This window comes from Cyphomyrmex costatus, unplaced genomic scaffold, assembly GCF_001594065.2.
Source record: "Cyphomyrmex costatus isolate MS0001 unplaced genomic scaffold, Ccosl1.0 scaffold72, whole genome shotgun sequence".
In the NCBI taxonomy this organism is placed as follows: domain Eukaryota; kingdom Metazoa; phylum Arthropoda; class Insecta; order Hymenoptera; family Formicidae; genus Cyphomyrmex; species Cyphomyrmex costatus.
Genome location: NW_017280289.1, coordinates 339,648 through 359,560, shown reverse-complemented (window position 1 = coordinate 359,560; position 19,913 = coordinate 339,648). Strand labels below are relative to the sequence as shown.

General features: G+C 39.3%; 1 protein-coding gene across 1 annotated transcript in view; it reads right to left on the bottom strand.

The window, feature by feature from the left end:
• The window catches only part of Glut4EF (Glucose transporter 4 enhancer factor), an 88,490-nt gene that overhangs the window by 38,919 nt on the left and 29,658 nt on the right, over nucleotides 1-19,913 (bottom strand). The window contains exon 2 of the mRNA XM_018548308.1: nucleotides 3,816-3,979. Coding sequence (XP_018403810.1) covers nucleotides 3,816-3,979 — 164 coding nt within the window. The remainder of the gene's footprint in view (nucleotides 1-3,815; nucleotides 3,980-19,913) is intronic.

Below are 19,913 nucleotides of genomic sequence, written 5' to 3'. Positions count from 1 at the left end.
AGGGGGGGGGGGGACAGCGCTCCTCGTCGCATACGCGGAGCGTGGTAGTGCACCTGACCTATATAGCGCGGCCGCGTAAGTATTGATCGACCTAATTCCTGACACCGCAAGTCGGGGCTGCCTCTCCTCGTCGGTGCGCGGAGAATTGCCGTCCGAAAATTACGTAAGCTAACCTACTGACTCACTGCGCCCGTTGGCGTGGCACCGGGCGGAGGAGATAGCAGTTATATATTCAGTCGGTGAAGTTATATTTTGGATTATCCACATCCCCATCGTATCTATTCGCGGCTATCGTCCTTCTCTCTCCGTTTTCGTGTTTCTCCGCGCACGTCCCACCGATCATGGATCCCCATCTCGTATCCCTCTATATGCTTGCGTTTTGCTCTTTATCGATGCACGAGAGCGAGTAACGTGTGCAAACTGGCTGAAAATGTATCTCGTGAGAGAGAATCGTACACGAGTCAGATCAGCGAAGCATATCAATGCGAAAATGTCGGGGCCATTATTATGGGGCGAGCTATAATTTCTTTTCGTTCGTCGTGAAGCCTGATTGTTCTCGTTACGAACTACATATGTATAGCGGCTCGAAGCAAAGTAATCGCGAGCGAAAGCCGAAAAGGTATAAAAATCGCCCGGCACGTTGATTATCGTTTCGCGGAGAGTGCACGGAATTACGTCATGGGGGGAAAGAGTGCTACTACGTTGCTCAATTTGCCGGCATCAATTATCGCAAACCCGCACACGCAAGTACTCACGTTGCACCATGCGGCGTGCACGGTTGCGTGTGAAAGGTAGAAAGAATAAACGGTGCCTCGACAACGTAACGGAGAAATGCCTTGGCGCAAGTTACTTACGTGAACCGAGTTTTCTATGCTAGACCCATCATTTAGAATCGAGCAAATTCCGCAAGGAACTTCATTATGTAAAATGTGTGTGCTGTGATATAACGTTTATATTTAAAATACATCTCGTTTTATTTACATACGTTATTTTCACTCTTACGAAAAATATTCAAATAAATTAAAACTTGAAGTGTGTATACCACTACACTTTTCTGCAAATATTCAAACGTGTAATTTTAATATCAACTCGAATGACAGAAGGATTCGTTTCACTAACGTCGTAACATGCACGTCCGTCTAATAATTTCGCGTACAATCCGCTGGATTAATTGTGTACGGCGAGTTGAAGCCTTGAACACGATACAAGGTCTCGTTAAACGGTAGCCCGGGTTTCGCGCACGCTTTCGTCGCCGATATCATCGCACTATTCGAAAGGCATTCGATTTCTCTTCGACGACCTTTCCTTTCACGTGGGGCAGGTCGTGCCAGGGCCAGGTGTGTGCACCTATACGTCTACCGAAAAGCACCGACATTTTTCTACCTGCGGACAACTACATCTCGGTACGGCCGCCGGACGAATCTCTTCCTTTGCAAGACGATCCTCGGGTCAAGGACCGACTTTGCTCATACTAAACGAAAAGTCGAGAGGGTCATTAACCTTCGAGTTCGTCGCCCTGCCGGGCTACGACCAGTCTATCCTTTTCAGAGAAATGACGATAAAGAGGAAGGGAGATAGCAAGAAAATTTCGTCTCAAATGATGAGGATCGCAGGTCGCAGACTCCAGACAGCTACATATAAGAGTAGGCGGAACGAGCAACTTCATTGTTTTTCAATCGCGTAATCTTATAAGCGGATCTCACGACGGCAATTTCATCCGAGGTTCAAATGAATTTTATTTAAATAAATATAAAAACAATTCGGGCAACGACGTAAAATGTGTAATATTATCAGCACAGAATATCGTTTCTCGTCTATTCATTTATGAATTGTGAAATAACGATGTATTAAATTATGAATGAATTAAATTGATTTTATACGCACATATTTTATATTTTCAAAGATCTTATTCTAATCTTACGATTCTTTATGCTGTATTGATTTTAGTATTTCGAAATGATAAGATCAGATTATCCGACTTATGACGTGTATGTACATATATTAGATATGTATATAATGTGTGTATACAGAATGAGAGTCATATGTTTAAAATTTCTCGAACGTGTTCTTGAAAAAGAAAGAAAGAGTAAATATTCCCGAACATTAAGTCGCAATGCATCGTTGTCAAAATAATGAACGTAAATACAGTAGTATCAAATAATGACATTTCGAAATTTCAGACGAATATTCCTTTGGTTTACAAGAAATGCTCAAAGTGTCCTCCATCATTTTCTACATATGAAAAAAAGAATTGGACCGATAGTCACAAATAGTTTCAAATCTATTTGTGTCCATTATGATCAAGTATTAATGTACATAAAAATATATTTTTCTTTGTATCCGGGAACACTCTTACAAAACTTTAAAACATATTTATGACTCATCCTATACATTTATATTCATAGTACTTAACTGATACAGCACAAAGAATTGTACGATCGGAGTAGGACTTCCAAACAGGAAATTGCAATCACGAAGGTATTGTTGCACGGTTTTTTTTACTAAAATATCCGTCAGCTATTCCTCACCGAAGAGTCCCTACAGCGAATATTCACTGACATTCAACGGGGGTGAGGCGTAAAGCGTTCTTGGGAGTTGCGTGCAGTATAAAGGTGAGAGACAGGTGAGGGTGCGATTCACGGTCTAACGATCGGCAAACGGATGTTCCATACGTTCTTGCTTTATACATTATATATATATAAAATATATATAAAATTTACGCGAAGAAAATATGTACAGACCTGTCGACCTCTATTTGTCATTATTACTTGACGGAAGAGAGAAGCCTGACGTGGAGAAAGGATATTCTAATAACCTTGCATACCGAGAAGGTCTTGTCAACGCGTCGCATCTGGCAATGACCTTCGGTATATGTCGGATTGTTAGAATACCTTTGACATATAAGGCGTCTAACAGTGAAAAAGGCGTACGGCCAAATAATTTGTCTATATTACAATTCTGTTGAAGAGGGAGACAGCACACATATGCATTATATTTGGTTAAACTTCTATTTTCATATCTCTTATATTAGTATTAATAATTTTTGTGTCATTTTAAAAAATGAATCAGCTAAACTGTAACGCGAAATTGAATGTACGTTGAACGAAAATCATACTCACGTTGTTTTGATACTTCACGTATTACGATATAGAGATGTTGCTGTAGGATGAATTCACGAAGATCACGTTTGTGGGAGCTGGGTGGGACTGGGATAAGGGCACCAGGTCGTTCTAGGAAATTTATATCTTACATTATTGCACGAGAAAATGAAAAATACTAATAACGGAAGGGTGTGTAATAATTTTTCTGGGAATTCTTGAAATAAATAAGTTTAAGGCAAATGAGGGTATATAATGCAGTTGGTGTGTAATTAAATTGTACTGTTGTTTCGTGCAGTATTTACTGTCGAGTAAAATATATTCAAGTAAAAATACTGTACGAAACAACAATATAATGTAACTACACACCAACAACCGCGTTATACTCTCATTTTTATCTGAAAAATATTATTTAAATAAAACAAAAGGATATGTTCGGTTAATAATTGAATCAAACATATGAATAATTTTTCGCTTGAATAACTTTCACACGAGGAAGGTGCGTGAAATTTGCATAATCGAGTCAATAGTAAGAGTCGCGCGCCGCTCCGCGAAACTGTATTTTACTTTCAAACGACGTTTAAAAGGACGATTCCGCTTGTCTGGATGCAAGTTTATTGTCAATCGACGATAGTTACTTTCGACCTTATCTGCTGCCTCGAACATAAAAGTATTCCAGATAAGCGACGGTAATAGGGAAAAAAGAGAGGAACTTACGCCATCACGTGTGGTACGTCGATAGAGTGGGAGGATGCTCGCTTGCGATCGCCAGCCATATCGGCAAGCCTGGCGAAATCCGTGTCCTGATCGGCAAGTCGTGCACTCTTACGTGATTCGAGCAACCTGATTTCGTCTATACGTTTGGTTAGGCTCATTGTACCCTGTAACAAAAACAAGACATACAATATTCATTTTCGTTCGGATTCTTCCAATTTTCGGTAAAGCTTTCATAATTATCGGATTCGAAAAGGGAGTTTATGGAGCACGTGTTTTTCAAAACTTTACAAAAATTAACGCTAGAATCACGGCCGTGCGAATTTTGACTCATTCGCTAAATTTTCTCTTTCTGTTAATTTGCACATGGAAGCTTTTTGTTACTTTTCATAACTAATTATAATAAATTACAAGTAATTTTTTACTTTTACGATAATAAACCTCCCTCGTAAAAAGCCAGATTTACCTTGAACGATTAGGTCAATTCAGATCCGCGGTTCGAGTGTGATGTAATTACAATGTAATAAGAGGGTTATAAAGTTCTACAGAAAAGTAGATATAGTAATCAAACATACATACTCTCTTTTATTTCTCTTTCAGTGCACGTTGGTTTGTTAAATGAAATTTAACAGTAGTAATGAGCGAATTACTTTCTATAGAAAAGATTTCGCTTAGCTTTCAATGGAACAAAGAATTACACAAAGATCACGGTATAAGACCATAAGATTTCTAAATGATTCTCCTCTAACGTGAGAAATCTTAAGAACGCCGCACGAAACTTACACGCGAGGTGCTTCGTATCAAACACCGACAAATGAACGTAGCATATTGCTTTATTCCCGTGTGATATTTTTTCCATCCGAAAGTTTTTTTTATTAATATGCGATCCACCTACGAAATCTTGCATCTGTACATTGAAAAAAAGATTGGTGCAGCATTTTTAATTAGCTGCAGCAGCGAATTTTTAGTTATTACGAATGGATAACGTAACCAAAAATTGGAAACTGCATAGCCAATTAAAAAGTGCATGCCATATTTCTCCATCTAAATTATTACGGCAGCCGATCTTTTCTTTCAGTATACGTATCGACGATAGTTCGAGATTGGATTCTCCAAAGGCGTCTCACGCGTACACACGGAGGTATTCGCGTAACATCGCGGAGAAAGTGCGAAATTTTGAACGTATCCCGGAACTTTCCCTCCCGGCCGGCAAAGCTAATTACAAATAATCGCTTCCTCGAGATCGCTCGAGTCAGAAACGCGACACGTCTTTATAGACATTGTCGGAACCCGCCGTCCGATAATACCGACTTACGTTGATTACGCGTACACGCATCCCGACATTATTCCGGCCATGTAACTTCGTGGCAAAGTGCACGTATACTCTTGAATTGTCGCTTATTCCTCTCGGCGCGGTAACAGCTAGATACGCCATGCAAACGCCAAGAAAGTCACGTATATGAGGACGTCTCGTACGCACGCGCGGATTCGTAACACGGGAAACAAAAAAGAAAGAGAGAGAAAAAAAAAAGCACGACAGCCTTCGGTAATTTTTGCTGAACACGGTATGCGTGGTATGCGGCTGTTATTGCGAGTTCCGGCATCGAGTGTTTACGAGGAAGAAGACCCGTTGCTTGAGCCGCCGCTCGTTCGCGATGGATCTTACGTGTGCATGATATACGGGGTGTGTGTACGCAAACTGGAGCACGCGAAATGAAACGCACGGGCAGGACTTTCTCATCGGTCTCGTTACTCAACGGCGAATTTTCGCATCTACAAAATCAGAGCGCGACCGTGTAGACTCCTGCCGAGAATAATGCTCTTACAAAACACGGACGCTCTAATTAGCGTACGTTTATCTAGCGGGTAGTTATTGATGTTAAGCAGCTGTTTCACACCCATTTTCCTTCTCGATTACGAATGCGTTTCTTCGGTGCTTTAATACACCTGTGCGCGTTTACGGCTCGATGGTGTCGCATTTGTAACGCAAATAACTGACAGTTTATGTTTACCTTCGCACACGCTTCATGACGATGTACACCCGATGGAAATATTTTTGCATGAAAAAACGATCCGTTTGCGAAGAATATTGACGACGGCGAACAGTGTGCTTGTTGTGTCGTTGAATTAAATACGATTCAGCCAAAGTCGTAATCGGGCAAGGAAATGTGTTTCCAATGCCGAAGAGAGATATAAGCTCCGATCGATATTATAGGCAATAAACTATTCATATTTAATACGTATACATTCCATTATATTCAAAAACACGACTTGCTCGTATGCGACGTGTGGTCGCATCACGTTTTGTACACGCAAAATGTTTCAGTGCAAAAGCAAAAAACATGACTAAATAACGAGAAAGTCTTATCGGTCCCAAGCTGGATTATAGGTACTTTAATAATATTTCGATGTAAATTTATATACATATTCAGTTCTTCAGAACGCTGTTTACAGAATTGAATATGTGCATAAATTCACACCGAAATATTATTTAAGCATTAACTGATAAGGCCTTCTCGTTACGTGTAGTTTAATATATATTCACGTGCGATTTAATGACATTTATTGTTGTTTATTGCATGTGCCTTTAAAAAAATAGTCTTAAGTATTTCGAAATGTCAATAATGATCATGTTACATCTTAATATGACATATTTCAAACAATATCCCGTATATTGAAAGAGTAGAGTTTAGAGAGTAAACTAAAAATTAAATCAACTTAAGAGTAAATTGAGCAGAGACTGATAATTAAATAAATAAAATTCAAGCATCGTATGAGTCTACCAGATTTTTCAATGGTTTCGATATTATAATCCTTTGTGCGTGAATCGTAAAAGTCGAGAAATCCCGCCGTGGCCGCAAAAGTTATTTTTGACAAATTTACGTGTACGGGAAAAAAAAGTCCGAGATAATTCCATGTCTCGCGGAATCGAATTGCGACATATCGCACGCGATGCGTGTCACTTGCACACGCGTATGTAAAACATACAGCCGCGTACGCGAAACGAAGACATCGATGGACGAGGCGCGGGCGGTTAACCCACGCCCGCAACATCGTCATTATATTCTCATTATTATATGATACATCCATCCGCGCGTGTTCAGAATTCGCGGTTTTATCGCCGATCGTTCGCCGGACCGATGGTCTATATACCGTGCGACTCTTGCTTCGATACAATTTTCACACGAATCGAATACATCTGCGTTCGAAAAGTGTTGACGGCTACGTTTGGAGCTGTTAACGTCACAGAGAGTCACGTTGAAATATTTTCGCAAATATCGAACATGATACAAAATATATTCGAATGCAAACACGCGACTCGTTGGAATTCGAGCGTGTTTCACGTATAGAAATCTGCCTTTTGTAGTATCGATGTTTTCTTGTATTATTAAATTGTTCTTGGGAATCTGCGACTTTTTATGTAGCTCGCTTTGTCCATTTCAAAACAAATTGGCAGCATGATATTTAATGGAACATATTGTAAAACTAGCATCGCCGTTATTGTCAAATTGTCCTAAAAACATTTCTGACGATTAAATATTTTAATACTGCAATATAATAATTATTATATATATACATATATTACACATAGAATAATAATAATTAAATATAGCGTCGTTAATAATTTTTGAAAAATTAAATGAAGATGTTGCGTGAACAAAAAAAATTGCAGAAAATTACATAATCTCCAATGTCGAGGGAGATTCGAATACGCGATAATACCTACACCACACGTTTCTTTTTTTTACGAAGAATCCTAATTGAGGATTTCGACAAGAATGATCCATTACTTTCGATAGCTCCTGGCTATTTCGCCCGACTTTTTAGCTTTATCGCTATAGAAGCAAGAGGCGCGAGATAGTACATCGTAGAAGGAATTTATCCAACGTACACTCGTGTATGCTGATTTATCCGCGCTTCCTTAGAAATTCCTTCAAGTCCGCCGGTACTCCAACGAGATGGCAAGCGTGACGATTTTCAGATATCTCCGTGAGAAAAGTTTCCACGTAGAAAAATACACACAGAAAGTACGCTACTTCATACATTACTATCGTTATGTTCTATAATATCTGATATTTCGATTAAACAAATTTTAATCCCCGGTATCTTTATTTTTATGAAAGTTATAAGAGCATCAAATTAGTCGAACATTCATATCAATATGTGTTGTTTCTCTAATGTATATATAATTATAATATATATATGCATATATAATATAATATCTATATATCAATCATAACTATCTCTCGATTAATCACTTTCCGCGTGACTCGGTTTTTAAAAGTCTTTCGAGAGAGAGTACTCGAAACAAAAATTACGCACACGTCGACCGTTGGCCTTTGAAATCTGCTATCCTGTGCAATTTACGTCGCGTAAAACTTGCCAGAAGAAATCGCGGGGCAAGTGCATTTGCGTTAAACAAAAAATTACGAGGCACATTTTTGCGAGCCTTACCACCTTGTGTCAGCGTCGTCACATCGTTAATCTCACTTTGACGACTGGAAACATATTATTAAATTGTAATGTTACTTTCTATTACACGGTTAACAGCAAAAGTGATCGCTTCTTTATCACCACGCAGTATAAATATCGGTTTTGATGTATCCTCTAATTTTGATATCCAATTCGAGGTAATGTATTTACGATGCGTGATTTATGTTTGCGAATGTAATATAGTACGTTCGCCACTCTCGTGGTAACTCCATTACTTAATTGCTTCTTCGAATCGACGAGTAATACATGCAGCATGGGATTCCCCTGGCGGCTTTAATTCCAGCGTCAAAATATCCATCATGTAGACTGTGACACATACTAATTTGGCGTAATCAAGATTGCCTTCCGCGATTAATTAACCGCCATAAGTCTCGCTTCCCGTTCACTTTCCCGCCGCGGCACAGAGGTGTAGATAGACTTAAGTAGCGTTGCGAACGAGCGCGCGCCTTGCGCACACAAGTTATCAAATTTAATTAAGAATAGTGTCAATAAGTGAACTCGGGTATCGATGGTGACATACCGCGTCTTTAACGTGAGTGAAAATTAAGCCAGTCTTGAAAAAGAGTGGCTCGCGTTTCAATCTTTAAGACTGAGATTTCACACTTCGGAATGACAATTCACTCTAAAAGTAGAGAATATGATCACTGCGCGTGCTTTAACGACTCTTGATCTCTTATGTAAAGGGATACCCTATGCGCGAGATTGGCCGCGGCTTTGAAGCTTTAAGGCGCCTTTACATGGAAGATCAAGAGTCGTTAAGGTATACGCAGTGATCATATTCTCTACAACTTTCAGTGTGAATTGTCACTCTGAAGAGTGAAATCTCAATTCTCAAAGATTGAAACTTGAGCCACTCTTTTTCAAGACTATAGCTCAATTTTTCCCCTTTATACAAAAAGTTAGATTCCACTCCAAAAAATTTAGAGAGTACGTTTAGTAATCTTACCGAAGTGCGTTGGATTCAATATTGACAGTGGAATCTTGTAGCTCTTAATTATATAATATAACGTATAAATTTTTAGTATTACCCCTATATGTTGGAACAGTATATATCGAAACTCTTAATCTCTCTTAATTTACCATTTAACGTCAAAGAGCGCGGGAATCAGAAGATTCAGAATCATGCGCAATAACTTTCTGCGCAGATGCTTGACGCTTATCATGTAATCGCACCTTTACGCGGCAGGGGAGGGGGAGGGATTCAATTAAGTCCTGTTGGAACGGGTTAGAAATCACGCACGAATGAACATGCAAAATACAGTACTGCGTTGAAAAAAATTTCTAGCTGAAAACATGAACCAACCAGAAGATTCTGATCATATATATTAATAAGAATTTTATTTCAATTATAACAAATTCAATCAGAAAATTCGGTTTTTCCGCCAGAGTTTCAATTAATGCACGATCGCAGATTCATTTTCCACTGTAAAAACGCAAAATCCCCCGGACCCACCACCGCGATTACATTGCTTAACGATTGCCGTCGAAGAAATCTTGCAGTAACATAAACGATAAAGCGACCGGATCGGTCGATGAAAAGTGAGAACTTTACGTTTCGGGATCTACTGCGTTCTCGTTAAGGCATTAATAACCGACGTTGATGCGTTTCACAGCCATCAGCTGTTAAAATATATGCAGCTGCCAAGCGTTATTCGATACGCGGATTATATCTGCGCTCTCGCGACGTTCGCAATGTTCGCGTTATGATATCATGCGAAATCGTAGAAGCCGGACGGCCAGCAGTTCTTTGCCCGACTTTCGGACGTTTCGAATCTCGGAAGCTGAATTCGATACTGTTTTGATCGAGCGCAAGATTCGGAGTAGTGGAGCAAATAATGTGAAAAAAAAAAAAAAAATCTTTTGTAATCGTACACTCCGCGCGTCGGATATTCGTTTACCGCTGTTCTTCCTCGCCGTTATGCTTTATACGGAATATATATCGCGGCTACGATCTACTCTCTTCCCGCGTTACAATATTAATGGCGATGCATTATTTCCCGCGGCATCTAGTGAACGCAGACGCGCATGAGATGCGCCTTGGGGCACGCGGTTATAATACAATATACAGAAGAGCTTGGTAGAAAAAGAGGAGAGATTAGGAAAAATCAGGAGTGATTGGAACAAAACCGACTGTTCCACCAAACGGGTTTTGCTATTCAGAACGGCTTCCGAGCCGTTTTTCCGGTTGAACCCACTCACCTCGATCCACCGGCCGGACTCAAAGGTCAGGGGACAGAGGGAAAGTACAAAGGTCGTCCGGTGGTGGATTGATCCGGGACTGCAGCGCGAGTAGGAAGCGACGACAGGTGAAGGTATAGTAGATGAGAGAAGAACGACGAGGTGGAAGAGTGAAGGAAGTCCGCTCGTGTGAGCCGCGCGCCACGCTCGCTGACGCTGCAAGCCACGTGCTCGTGCAAGCCGCGCACTCCAACACTTTCACCGGCCACTTTCGAATTTCTTTCCTCCGTCCGTCCCCTCGTCGCACCGCGCGATATCGCGCTCGATGCTCGCGGCGGCAATAACGCGCCCCGTATCATCATCCACGCGACCGCCGCGAGTCGACGACCTTACCTCACCTCTTCGCCTCCTCTCGTCTAAGCTCCGTGCATCCGGCGCCTCCCAAGGAAGAAACGGCGATTCCCGGCCGCGCACAACCCGGCTGTTTGCACGTCCCGATTACACGTGCATTAGACGGGGCGGCACGAAACCCGCGACGACGACGTTTCGTCCGCACGACCGTTCGCGGGAGAACTTCAATCGCGAAAGACAGCTGGCTTAGCGGCGGCGTTGCGTCAGCCTCTGATGTCCATTTCCATTAGTGTAGATTAACTTTAATCTCGATGCGTGATTTGCTCTTTTATCCTCTTCTAATTCTTAGAATAAGAAAAAGGTAAAAGATAAGTTGAACTGAAATTGAAGTTTAAAAAGTAATCGATATTTAAATACTCGATCTTACAGGGACCGTACACAACCAATAAGAAATTGCCTTTAACGGTCGAGCTGGATCTTAGGTGCTTAAAAGGTAATACAAATATAAGATGCGTATACTCTAGAATAAAAGGAGAATATTAAAAAGAGAAAGATTTCTGCCTAAAAAAAAGATGCAAGTAAAAGAAATAACGTTTTTCGTACATTTTGACCTTCCGAATACGATAAGATTATATTGAAAAAAATGATTTTTTAATATTTTTTTACTTACTTTCCACGGTATTTTCCAAATGCCACAAACTTTTTAATAATTAATATACAGGTCAAAATCTCCAAAAAAAAAAAAAAAAAAAAAAAAAACACTATCTCTTTTAATTACATCTTTTTGAGCTGCAGAAATCGACCCATTTTCAACATGCTGCTTTAACGTTTATTTAAAGTTCAAATCCACATTAAAACCGGGCATAAACTGCGGGGATCGAGATTAACGTGTGTAAAAATTGCAAGTCGACGCTGAAACGTATCTCGTGCTGATTCACCCGCGTTCGTCGTTGCAAGGAGACACCGAGAGAGATTATTTCCGGATACTCACGGCGTCGAAATCCAAAACCGCGCTGGAAATAATCGCCGTCTTAATCTTCGCACGACACCGCTTCCGATTTTGCGTGCCATTCTCGCGTAATGGATATTTCAATCACCGAGCTTTCACCGAGCGATTTTTCGCACGTATGCGCCAAGCGAGAGTGCATTCGTACGAAGCGAGACGCGCAGTACGGATGAACTCTTGTTCGTGAAACGACGAAGTCGAAAGTGTTGGAGAGCGCGGGTAAAAGGCGTGAACGCGGCGAAATTCAGTTCGCGGTCGTCGTGCGACAATTAGGACGCCGCAGGAGAAGGCATTCCGTCGCGACGGAATTGCTTTCGTTCGACGGCCCGTCGAGACACGACAGTAGGAGGAGGATGCCGCGGCAGGGAGCGCGGGGAGGTTGCGAAACGCAACGCGCCGGTTAGGTGAAAGTGCATTTTGCTTCATTTCACAAGTACACCTAAAGCGCGGCAGCGGCGCGCGGAGTTTCGCTACACCGAGCGTGTTGCAACGGCCAAATCGCCTGCCTCGCTTGAGCAACGAGATTTGTACTTAAGCAATAATAAAATGCGTCGTGATTAAATTTAGCGAGAGATTGACGAGCGAAATCTCTGCTGCGAATGCCATCGAGTCGTATGCGTTCGGTCGCATCCCAAGTACGTAATCACCTTAAAGAGCATTAAAAACGATCTTGAGAACAAAGTCTCGACAGATCTTTCTTAACGAGATGAGTTTATAGCTTTCGAACAAATCGCTCACAAATGCAAAATAGAGAGTATCTCTGATTGCGAAGATAACGAAATTAAACTGATACTCAACAGGTTTAAGCTGAACCGTTACCGAGACTTCGTGTATTTATTTCATCGCGCGTGTATATAACTCTGGATACGACCGCCTTAATTTTCTTTAGTTATAATAACAGAATGAAATGATTTAACGTCGCACAATAAGAAATGGTACATTTAACATTAAATACACAGAGATTAGAATGGGCGAGGAATATATATCAAGCGAAATTGAAATAGTTAATTTAGTTTCTTAGCTAACTTTCCTACAGCTTAATGAAACCTCCATAGGTGCGCACCGTGAAATTAAATTATTGAATTTACGACGAGCCGTTGTGTGTTTATAATCGTCGCGAGTAAACAGCGCGTGATTGAACGGGTTAATACAACCTGTTTAACCGGATATTTGGCATTATTATCCTTCGCCATTATTATTAACCTACTATTCCATCGGTTACATTGCCACGCACAACGCCATATTTAACAATAATTACACTTTGTCGCTCGTTTTCCCGCACGCAAATTTCGCTACCCGTCCATATTATGCCTTCATAAATGAATTCGGCCTTCGTGAATATTTTGCAACAGTAATTGGAATAAACCAGTGCTGAGAAAAATTCAATAAATAAAATACTTCAGTAAATATATTGTTCAATTCGTTATGATTGCTCCTTACATTACAAAAATTTTACAATGTAAAAGAAGGCCAGATAGTATCGAATAAGATTGTTTAAAATTTCAGACGTGTATGACAACATTTGTCAAGTCATTGGCAAATCCATCGTACATGAGAGCCGAAATCTTTCCATATTAAGAATAAAAGTAGTATTGTTTATCAGGATTATGCATTTTTTATCGTGTAATATTTATACATTAAATATAAATCGAATTTCGTTTTTAATTCAATTAATACAAACAGCACTAATTATTTTTTTTTTATTATGGGTATCAAATCTTTCTTGTTTCAAAACTGTTCGTTCCATACACTGTTTTTTCGTTACGCATCTTTCAGGTGGTATCTGACAATAAGGTGATGGACGATATCGGATAGTCCTAAATAGTTAACGAGGCTTCAGACAGCTATATTTTGTTCTAGGTGAATATAAAAAGGATACAAGACACATGGAAACAAAAGGATATGATATTAACTATAGAAAATAAGAAACAAGGAAATGACAATAAAAGAGAGACAAGTGAGCGATATAGGTTCCGAAAAAGTACCTACATTAGGATAGATTAAAAGCTATTGAAGCAGGGCAGAAGATGACATCAAAACCCTCCAGAGACAATAGTGGAGGTAAAAAAATATGTTTTTCTTTAAATATATTTTTATCCGATACTATTCTCTAATTTACAAAAACAAGTAAATACAATGACATTTTAAAATGTATAAAAATTTTGACTATTTTAGTTTTTTAAAAAATGCAATTAAAATTGAATTAGTAATGACAATAACAAGGGCGACGAGCCACAACAATTTAGTTCAATAAAGCAATAGATTACTTACACACAAACGTTTCGACATCGATCGGGTCATTATCAATGTTAAATAAAAATTATAAAGGCCAGTAAATCTTGAGAGTATATAATGTATAATACAAAACCTTGCGCAAGTCTTTTATTAAGATGCTGCATCGCTATTATTATAAGATCCCTGATTATTGACGAACGTTAGTCTAGAGAACTTATTGAAATCTCACGTGAGTCAATCTTACAAAGCGCAATCTAAATCTGAGTCAAATTAATAAAACCAACAATGATAATCAATATAAAAGAGAAGAAGGACACATTGCGATCCGAGTAAAGAGTGTATAATTGATTGTAATCATCTTAGGAGATTATGTGATTACTAATCAATTAAAATATTGTTTTAGTATAGGAATAATGTTCATATTATCTGTACATATTATATTTAATTTTTGCCGTTTATAAGAAAATGAAATTTCGAAAAAACTTACAGAGAATTATCCGATCTTCCCCTTAACAATTATGTTATACATTAAAAGGTTTACAGAATTTCCATATTATGCAACATCAGTATCAACACAAATATATAAAAAATTTTAATGTTATATATATCTAACCGAATGTATGAATACTGAAAATATTTATTTCGCAACATTATGTATAGCAATACGCGAATTTCGATATTATTTATATAGCAATATTCGTTATATCAAAATTGTAGACTCTCTTAAAACAATAACTCTCTGTACGTTCCATACAAAATGTATATAAACATTAAAATATATAATAATTAAAAATAACTCCTCGTATTCAATAATTACGATATCACGATTTGCTCCAATTCACAATTAAAAGTTTCGTTCTCTCAAATTTCAGCACGCGTGTATTTAAACTGTTCATATTCTTCGTAATTCCGCGTTTCGATCTTTCTTTCACGTTCTCGCATATCAAGAGAATGATTCATCATACATTCGTCTAATAGACGTTCTGTTGGAACACCTGCGAAACTAACCATTAGCGTGTCCCGATCTTTTACAGTCTTACTCCGCGCGCGATTAATCACACGGCAAAATGTATCCGCGCAAGGAATCGGAATATCGAATCGTTACACAAATCAATCGAGGACTTTCCGGGTTTGGTCGTGCCGGGTCCTACATCCACGACGTGGTTGCCGTGGAACAAGAAAGGAATTGCCGCATTCCTTCAAAACAATGATAACTGTAAAGTCAAGCCGGCCGAGTATAAAAGTACGCTTGTAACGGACTGTGTAAGTGGAAGAGATCTCGCGATTTCGCCGAACTTTTGTGCCGTAACCAAGAGAATGCGTTTCTATAGAAAAAAAAAAGAAAAAAAAACCTGCCACTAATCCGGGTATTTCTGAGCAATTGGTTATACGATAGAAAGTGAACGCGATTGTTTATTACATTGCCATCGTTTCCGCGCGATGTATACCATTCTCTCTCTCTCTCTCTCTCACGAGAGATACTAATTAATATTTATGTAGAAACGCTCGTGAAAGTACTAATTTTTCAAATAAGTGTCTTCACGCTATTTACAGCAACGACCGGAAGTCCCATGCTTTAAACGTTCATTCACATTAACAGGATGCGATTAGTAACGCACAGACGATGACAAAAAGGCCGCGGACGCGTTTATAACAGTATTTTTTTTTTTTTAAACTTAGATAGGTCAGGTAACGCGAGAATATATAATGCAACGGGAGGAGCTCGAGGAGGAAACGCGAGTGTTTTCTTCATAATATCTCGAATACCTCATTCAATTTTGCGGAACTGCGCTGGATTGTCATCGCTCGAAGATCCGTTCGCGAGGAATTCGAGTTCCACGACTCGAGAGTATATGATCTAAGAATATGTCAGCAAAAAGTTAGCCGCGTACGCGGAGTCGTGACCCGAATCGAAGAATGCGCTGAGATTCGATCGACGTAACGGGATATGATCGAATTTGAATCGAGGAAACAAGAAAAGAGGAAGGAAAATAAAGGGAGTCCGATCGAAGTCAGCATTTACAATTAGACGACGACGCGGTCGCGAGTTTCGAATAAGGTGCGTTGTGACATTTCCTTTGTGACGTGTTTTTTACACGTGCCTTTATCCCTACCGGCGCCGCCTGTCTGACGTCACGCTTTTGTCTGAAAAGCGTTGGCAACGTATTACGACGAATTGATCGCCGGGAATTGACGATAGTTTTGTGAGCGCAATGTGTGTTACGTCATTTTTCTGTATACAAAACTGGTTATAACTCGCGTATACGTGCAGATGCTCATTTAAATCAGCGTCCTCCTATAATTTCGCAGCTATCTGAATTCGCGAATAAAGCTGATGGTTAACATTTCGATCGATGACTTTGGCCATCGATTGACAAATTTCTGATTAATTAATAATTACTTGTTTAACTTGGCTGTTTAATCTCTCGATTATTTGACTTTCATTGGACAGTAAATTACTCATATTTTCTCATTAAGCAAGCGTTACGTTTGCTACAAACCTGTGTATTTTCAGATTACGCTGAAATAAATGATTTGTACTTAAAAAAAGCATTTATAATTACTCGTGATTTGTTCAATTTGGCACTTTAATCTCTTGATTATTTAACTTTCTTTGAACGGTAAATCATTTTCACGTTAAGCATGTTACACATTTGCTATTTACATACATGCGTATGTTCAAATTATGCCTAAATATTTGTTAACGCTCGAAAATGTTATCACGTATAAAGTATTCAAACATAGGAAATTATGCCAAAACGTTGGGAAAGCCTCAACGTTTTGGCATTCAACGTCGTAACCTTTGATTGCATACAAAGAATAGGCCTAACGGGTGTTTCTATTCTCATATTTCAGATACGGGCCATAAATCGAGTACGCGCAATTCTCTAGCTATTCGATCGTGATTCAGCTGCGCGTATCTTGCCATTACTTACGACGACAGCTTGTAAGAAGATGTAACGCGTATTACAAACGATTATAAATGTTATTACTTATTATAACGTTGGATACAATACCTTCCCGAAAGGTATGCCGCACTTTAAATGCATAAAATACTTCAAGTATGCTTCATTTAAATTGCAATGGCATTTATGTCGGTGTTCCGTTTGCGTGTTGCTATTCGCCTGGTATTCATAGTATTCTCGTTCGAACGAGATGTCCGCGAAAAAACGCAACGTGCCTTTTACCAGTCCCTTTGTTTGATTAACTCATCAGTCATGTGGTAAACAGTATTTTTACAAGATAAGAATTATAATTTCATTAAATAAATTAATCTTTTATGGACATCATTTAGAGAGCCACACCGTTTTATTTTATTAAGTGCTTTCTTTCAATTTTCACGAAACTTGGCCTAGATTACAATTTTTGATAATGTTTTATTCGCGTATCTGAGTTTAAAAAGAAAAAATTTAAATAGTTGAGATCCAATATGGTAGATAGAGTTTAAAAAAAAAAAATAATCTGATTATCATGAAACTTAGTTTTAAAAAATTTCCTATTACGAAGTAACATCAAGTTTCCGCTTGATTTAAAGTTCATCAGTGCTACGTGAACAAAACTGATTTTCAAACTGACTTTCAAACTCTGATTATGAGCTTTGTGACACTAGAGACTCCTCCTTCGTTCGAATTATCCTTTCGAAATTCGACTTTCAAACACTCTCTCGGTGATAGGAACAAACGTAAAAATGAGTGTTACGATAATCAAACTATTTATTTGAAATTTAAATTTTATAACTCCGAGATCGGACTCGAATTTATTTAAACAAGGACTTTTTGAAATTTTATCGTTAGAAAACTCCAGTTAATATCGAATTTATTAACACTCGCCGAAAGTGTTTGGCCGGATATTATACACTTGTTTATCATAAAAACAGAGTACTTTCATAACGTCATTACTTCATTTTTCCTCACCCATAAACGCGTGCATGTGTATGCGTTATCTATATTTCTACAAAATGTTGAATAATATCGCGCTTGCTAACGTCACACACGCGCAACAATGTCGGTGACTTGGCAATGTGTGATAAAATTATGGCAATGTGTCGGGAAGAGGTATAATAATTGCGCGTGACGTTACGTCTTTGTCAGCTCGTATGGATGGATTTAACAAACAAACTGTAGATCCTTGTCTATCGCGAAAAGCCGCTAGCAAGTTTCTTAGATGCAATCTGATGCGCGATACGTTTCCTGCGTATTGTACTTACGAGCGTGCTTTATTCGCGGATAAACGTGGCGGATGTACGAGATACTCATTAACGGGGTTTCTGCTTTTATTGTAAACTTACTTCATCCCGTGTTGGCGGACGACAAGCGATGACGTCAGAGACGTGGGGAGAAAGAGAAGGAAAGGCCGTAGGACGCCAATGAGAAGATCGTGACGACGTGTTAGGAAAGGATTACAGAGAAGTTCTGACGTCACGGCTTCGATCGCCCACGAGAGCAGAGCAAGCAGATCTCACGAACAATGAAAACTTTTCTTCTGTACCAACCGAAGCTCTCGCAACGGCGTCATTCATGCTGCTTTTACGCTTCATTTCTTGCATAACAACGCCAAGGTTGCACCGCACTCTTGTACTGGTGCGCTTTTATTTTTGCCCTACCTTGAACTCTTGCCTATTGTCGTTATATATTAAGAAAACTATTAATAACGATCAGCTTGAAATTTTCTTTCGAGGATGCTCGTACAAACGCGAGGTCTTCGTACAATTCACACGTGAATTGCGTTATTACGTAATTGATGCACACATGCCGTCTAGTTTATTTCTAATTCGAGGCGATTCTGCCTGCCAAGTAGAGGGCCTTTATTCGTATAGTAGACTTTATTTGTGGAACAAACAAATCTTTTAAATTCAACTTCGCTTAAACTTTTCTTTGAAAAGTGTTACATCGTGTCTAGCACGTGTGACGTTAATACCATTCATGCTGCCTTTATTAAATTTAAGATTCACATATTATTAGACGTTAACATCCACTTTGACGGAATACGATATCTTTCTTGCTTATACTTATACTCATATTATTCATCACTCACACAGTTTTTTCATTTGCTATTTATTAAATTTATTTCTTTCTCACGACACTGACACTAATTCTGTATGAATTATCTAGTAAAACTTGTCTAGTTTTATCAAGTTCGTAATAACAACATAATGCGCTGAATTCCTGAGCATAATTTATCCCTTCGAAATTTCCATCAATAACCGCCTTCATTATAATGATAATAGAAGCATATCCCACCGAAACTAAGTAATAGTTATTAACCAAACAAGCATTACGTCACCCGCGTGAGAAGTTAATTAATCGCGGAGAATTAATCGCGGAGGGCCGTTTCGTGCTGGCTTTTGTTGCTGTATCACTGATCTCTCGAGTTTTTTTTTTTTTTTTTACCAATTATTGGCACCACTGCGGATAAAAACAGAATTTTTCTCGTGTGGTGGGCGACCCCGTCGTCCAGGGAGCTAGTTTCTTTCGAGGTAAAGGAGGCCGCGATGTGGGGATGTCTTCGCGAAGGACCAGTTCAGAATCCGCCAGCCAAATAGGGACCGCGGTTCAAGGATGACCTTTGTCATTGCCGCGGCGAGCCATTGCGTGCCGATGAATCAGTTGCTCTTTCGACGCGCGTGTACCTTGTCATCAGTGACGGTATCTCCTTGGCAGATAAGTCACGTTTCCCTTTGTTCTTCAGCGACGCTTTAAATTGATCGGACCTCTCCCTTGTTCGCGGCGTTAAATTATTCCGCGGTACAAACAAGTCACGAAACGATCATCATCGCGGAAAGTGCGACAATCGACTGTTGGAAAACGCCTGATATTTTAGCTTCGGCATTACACTGT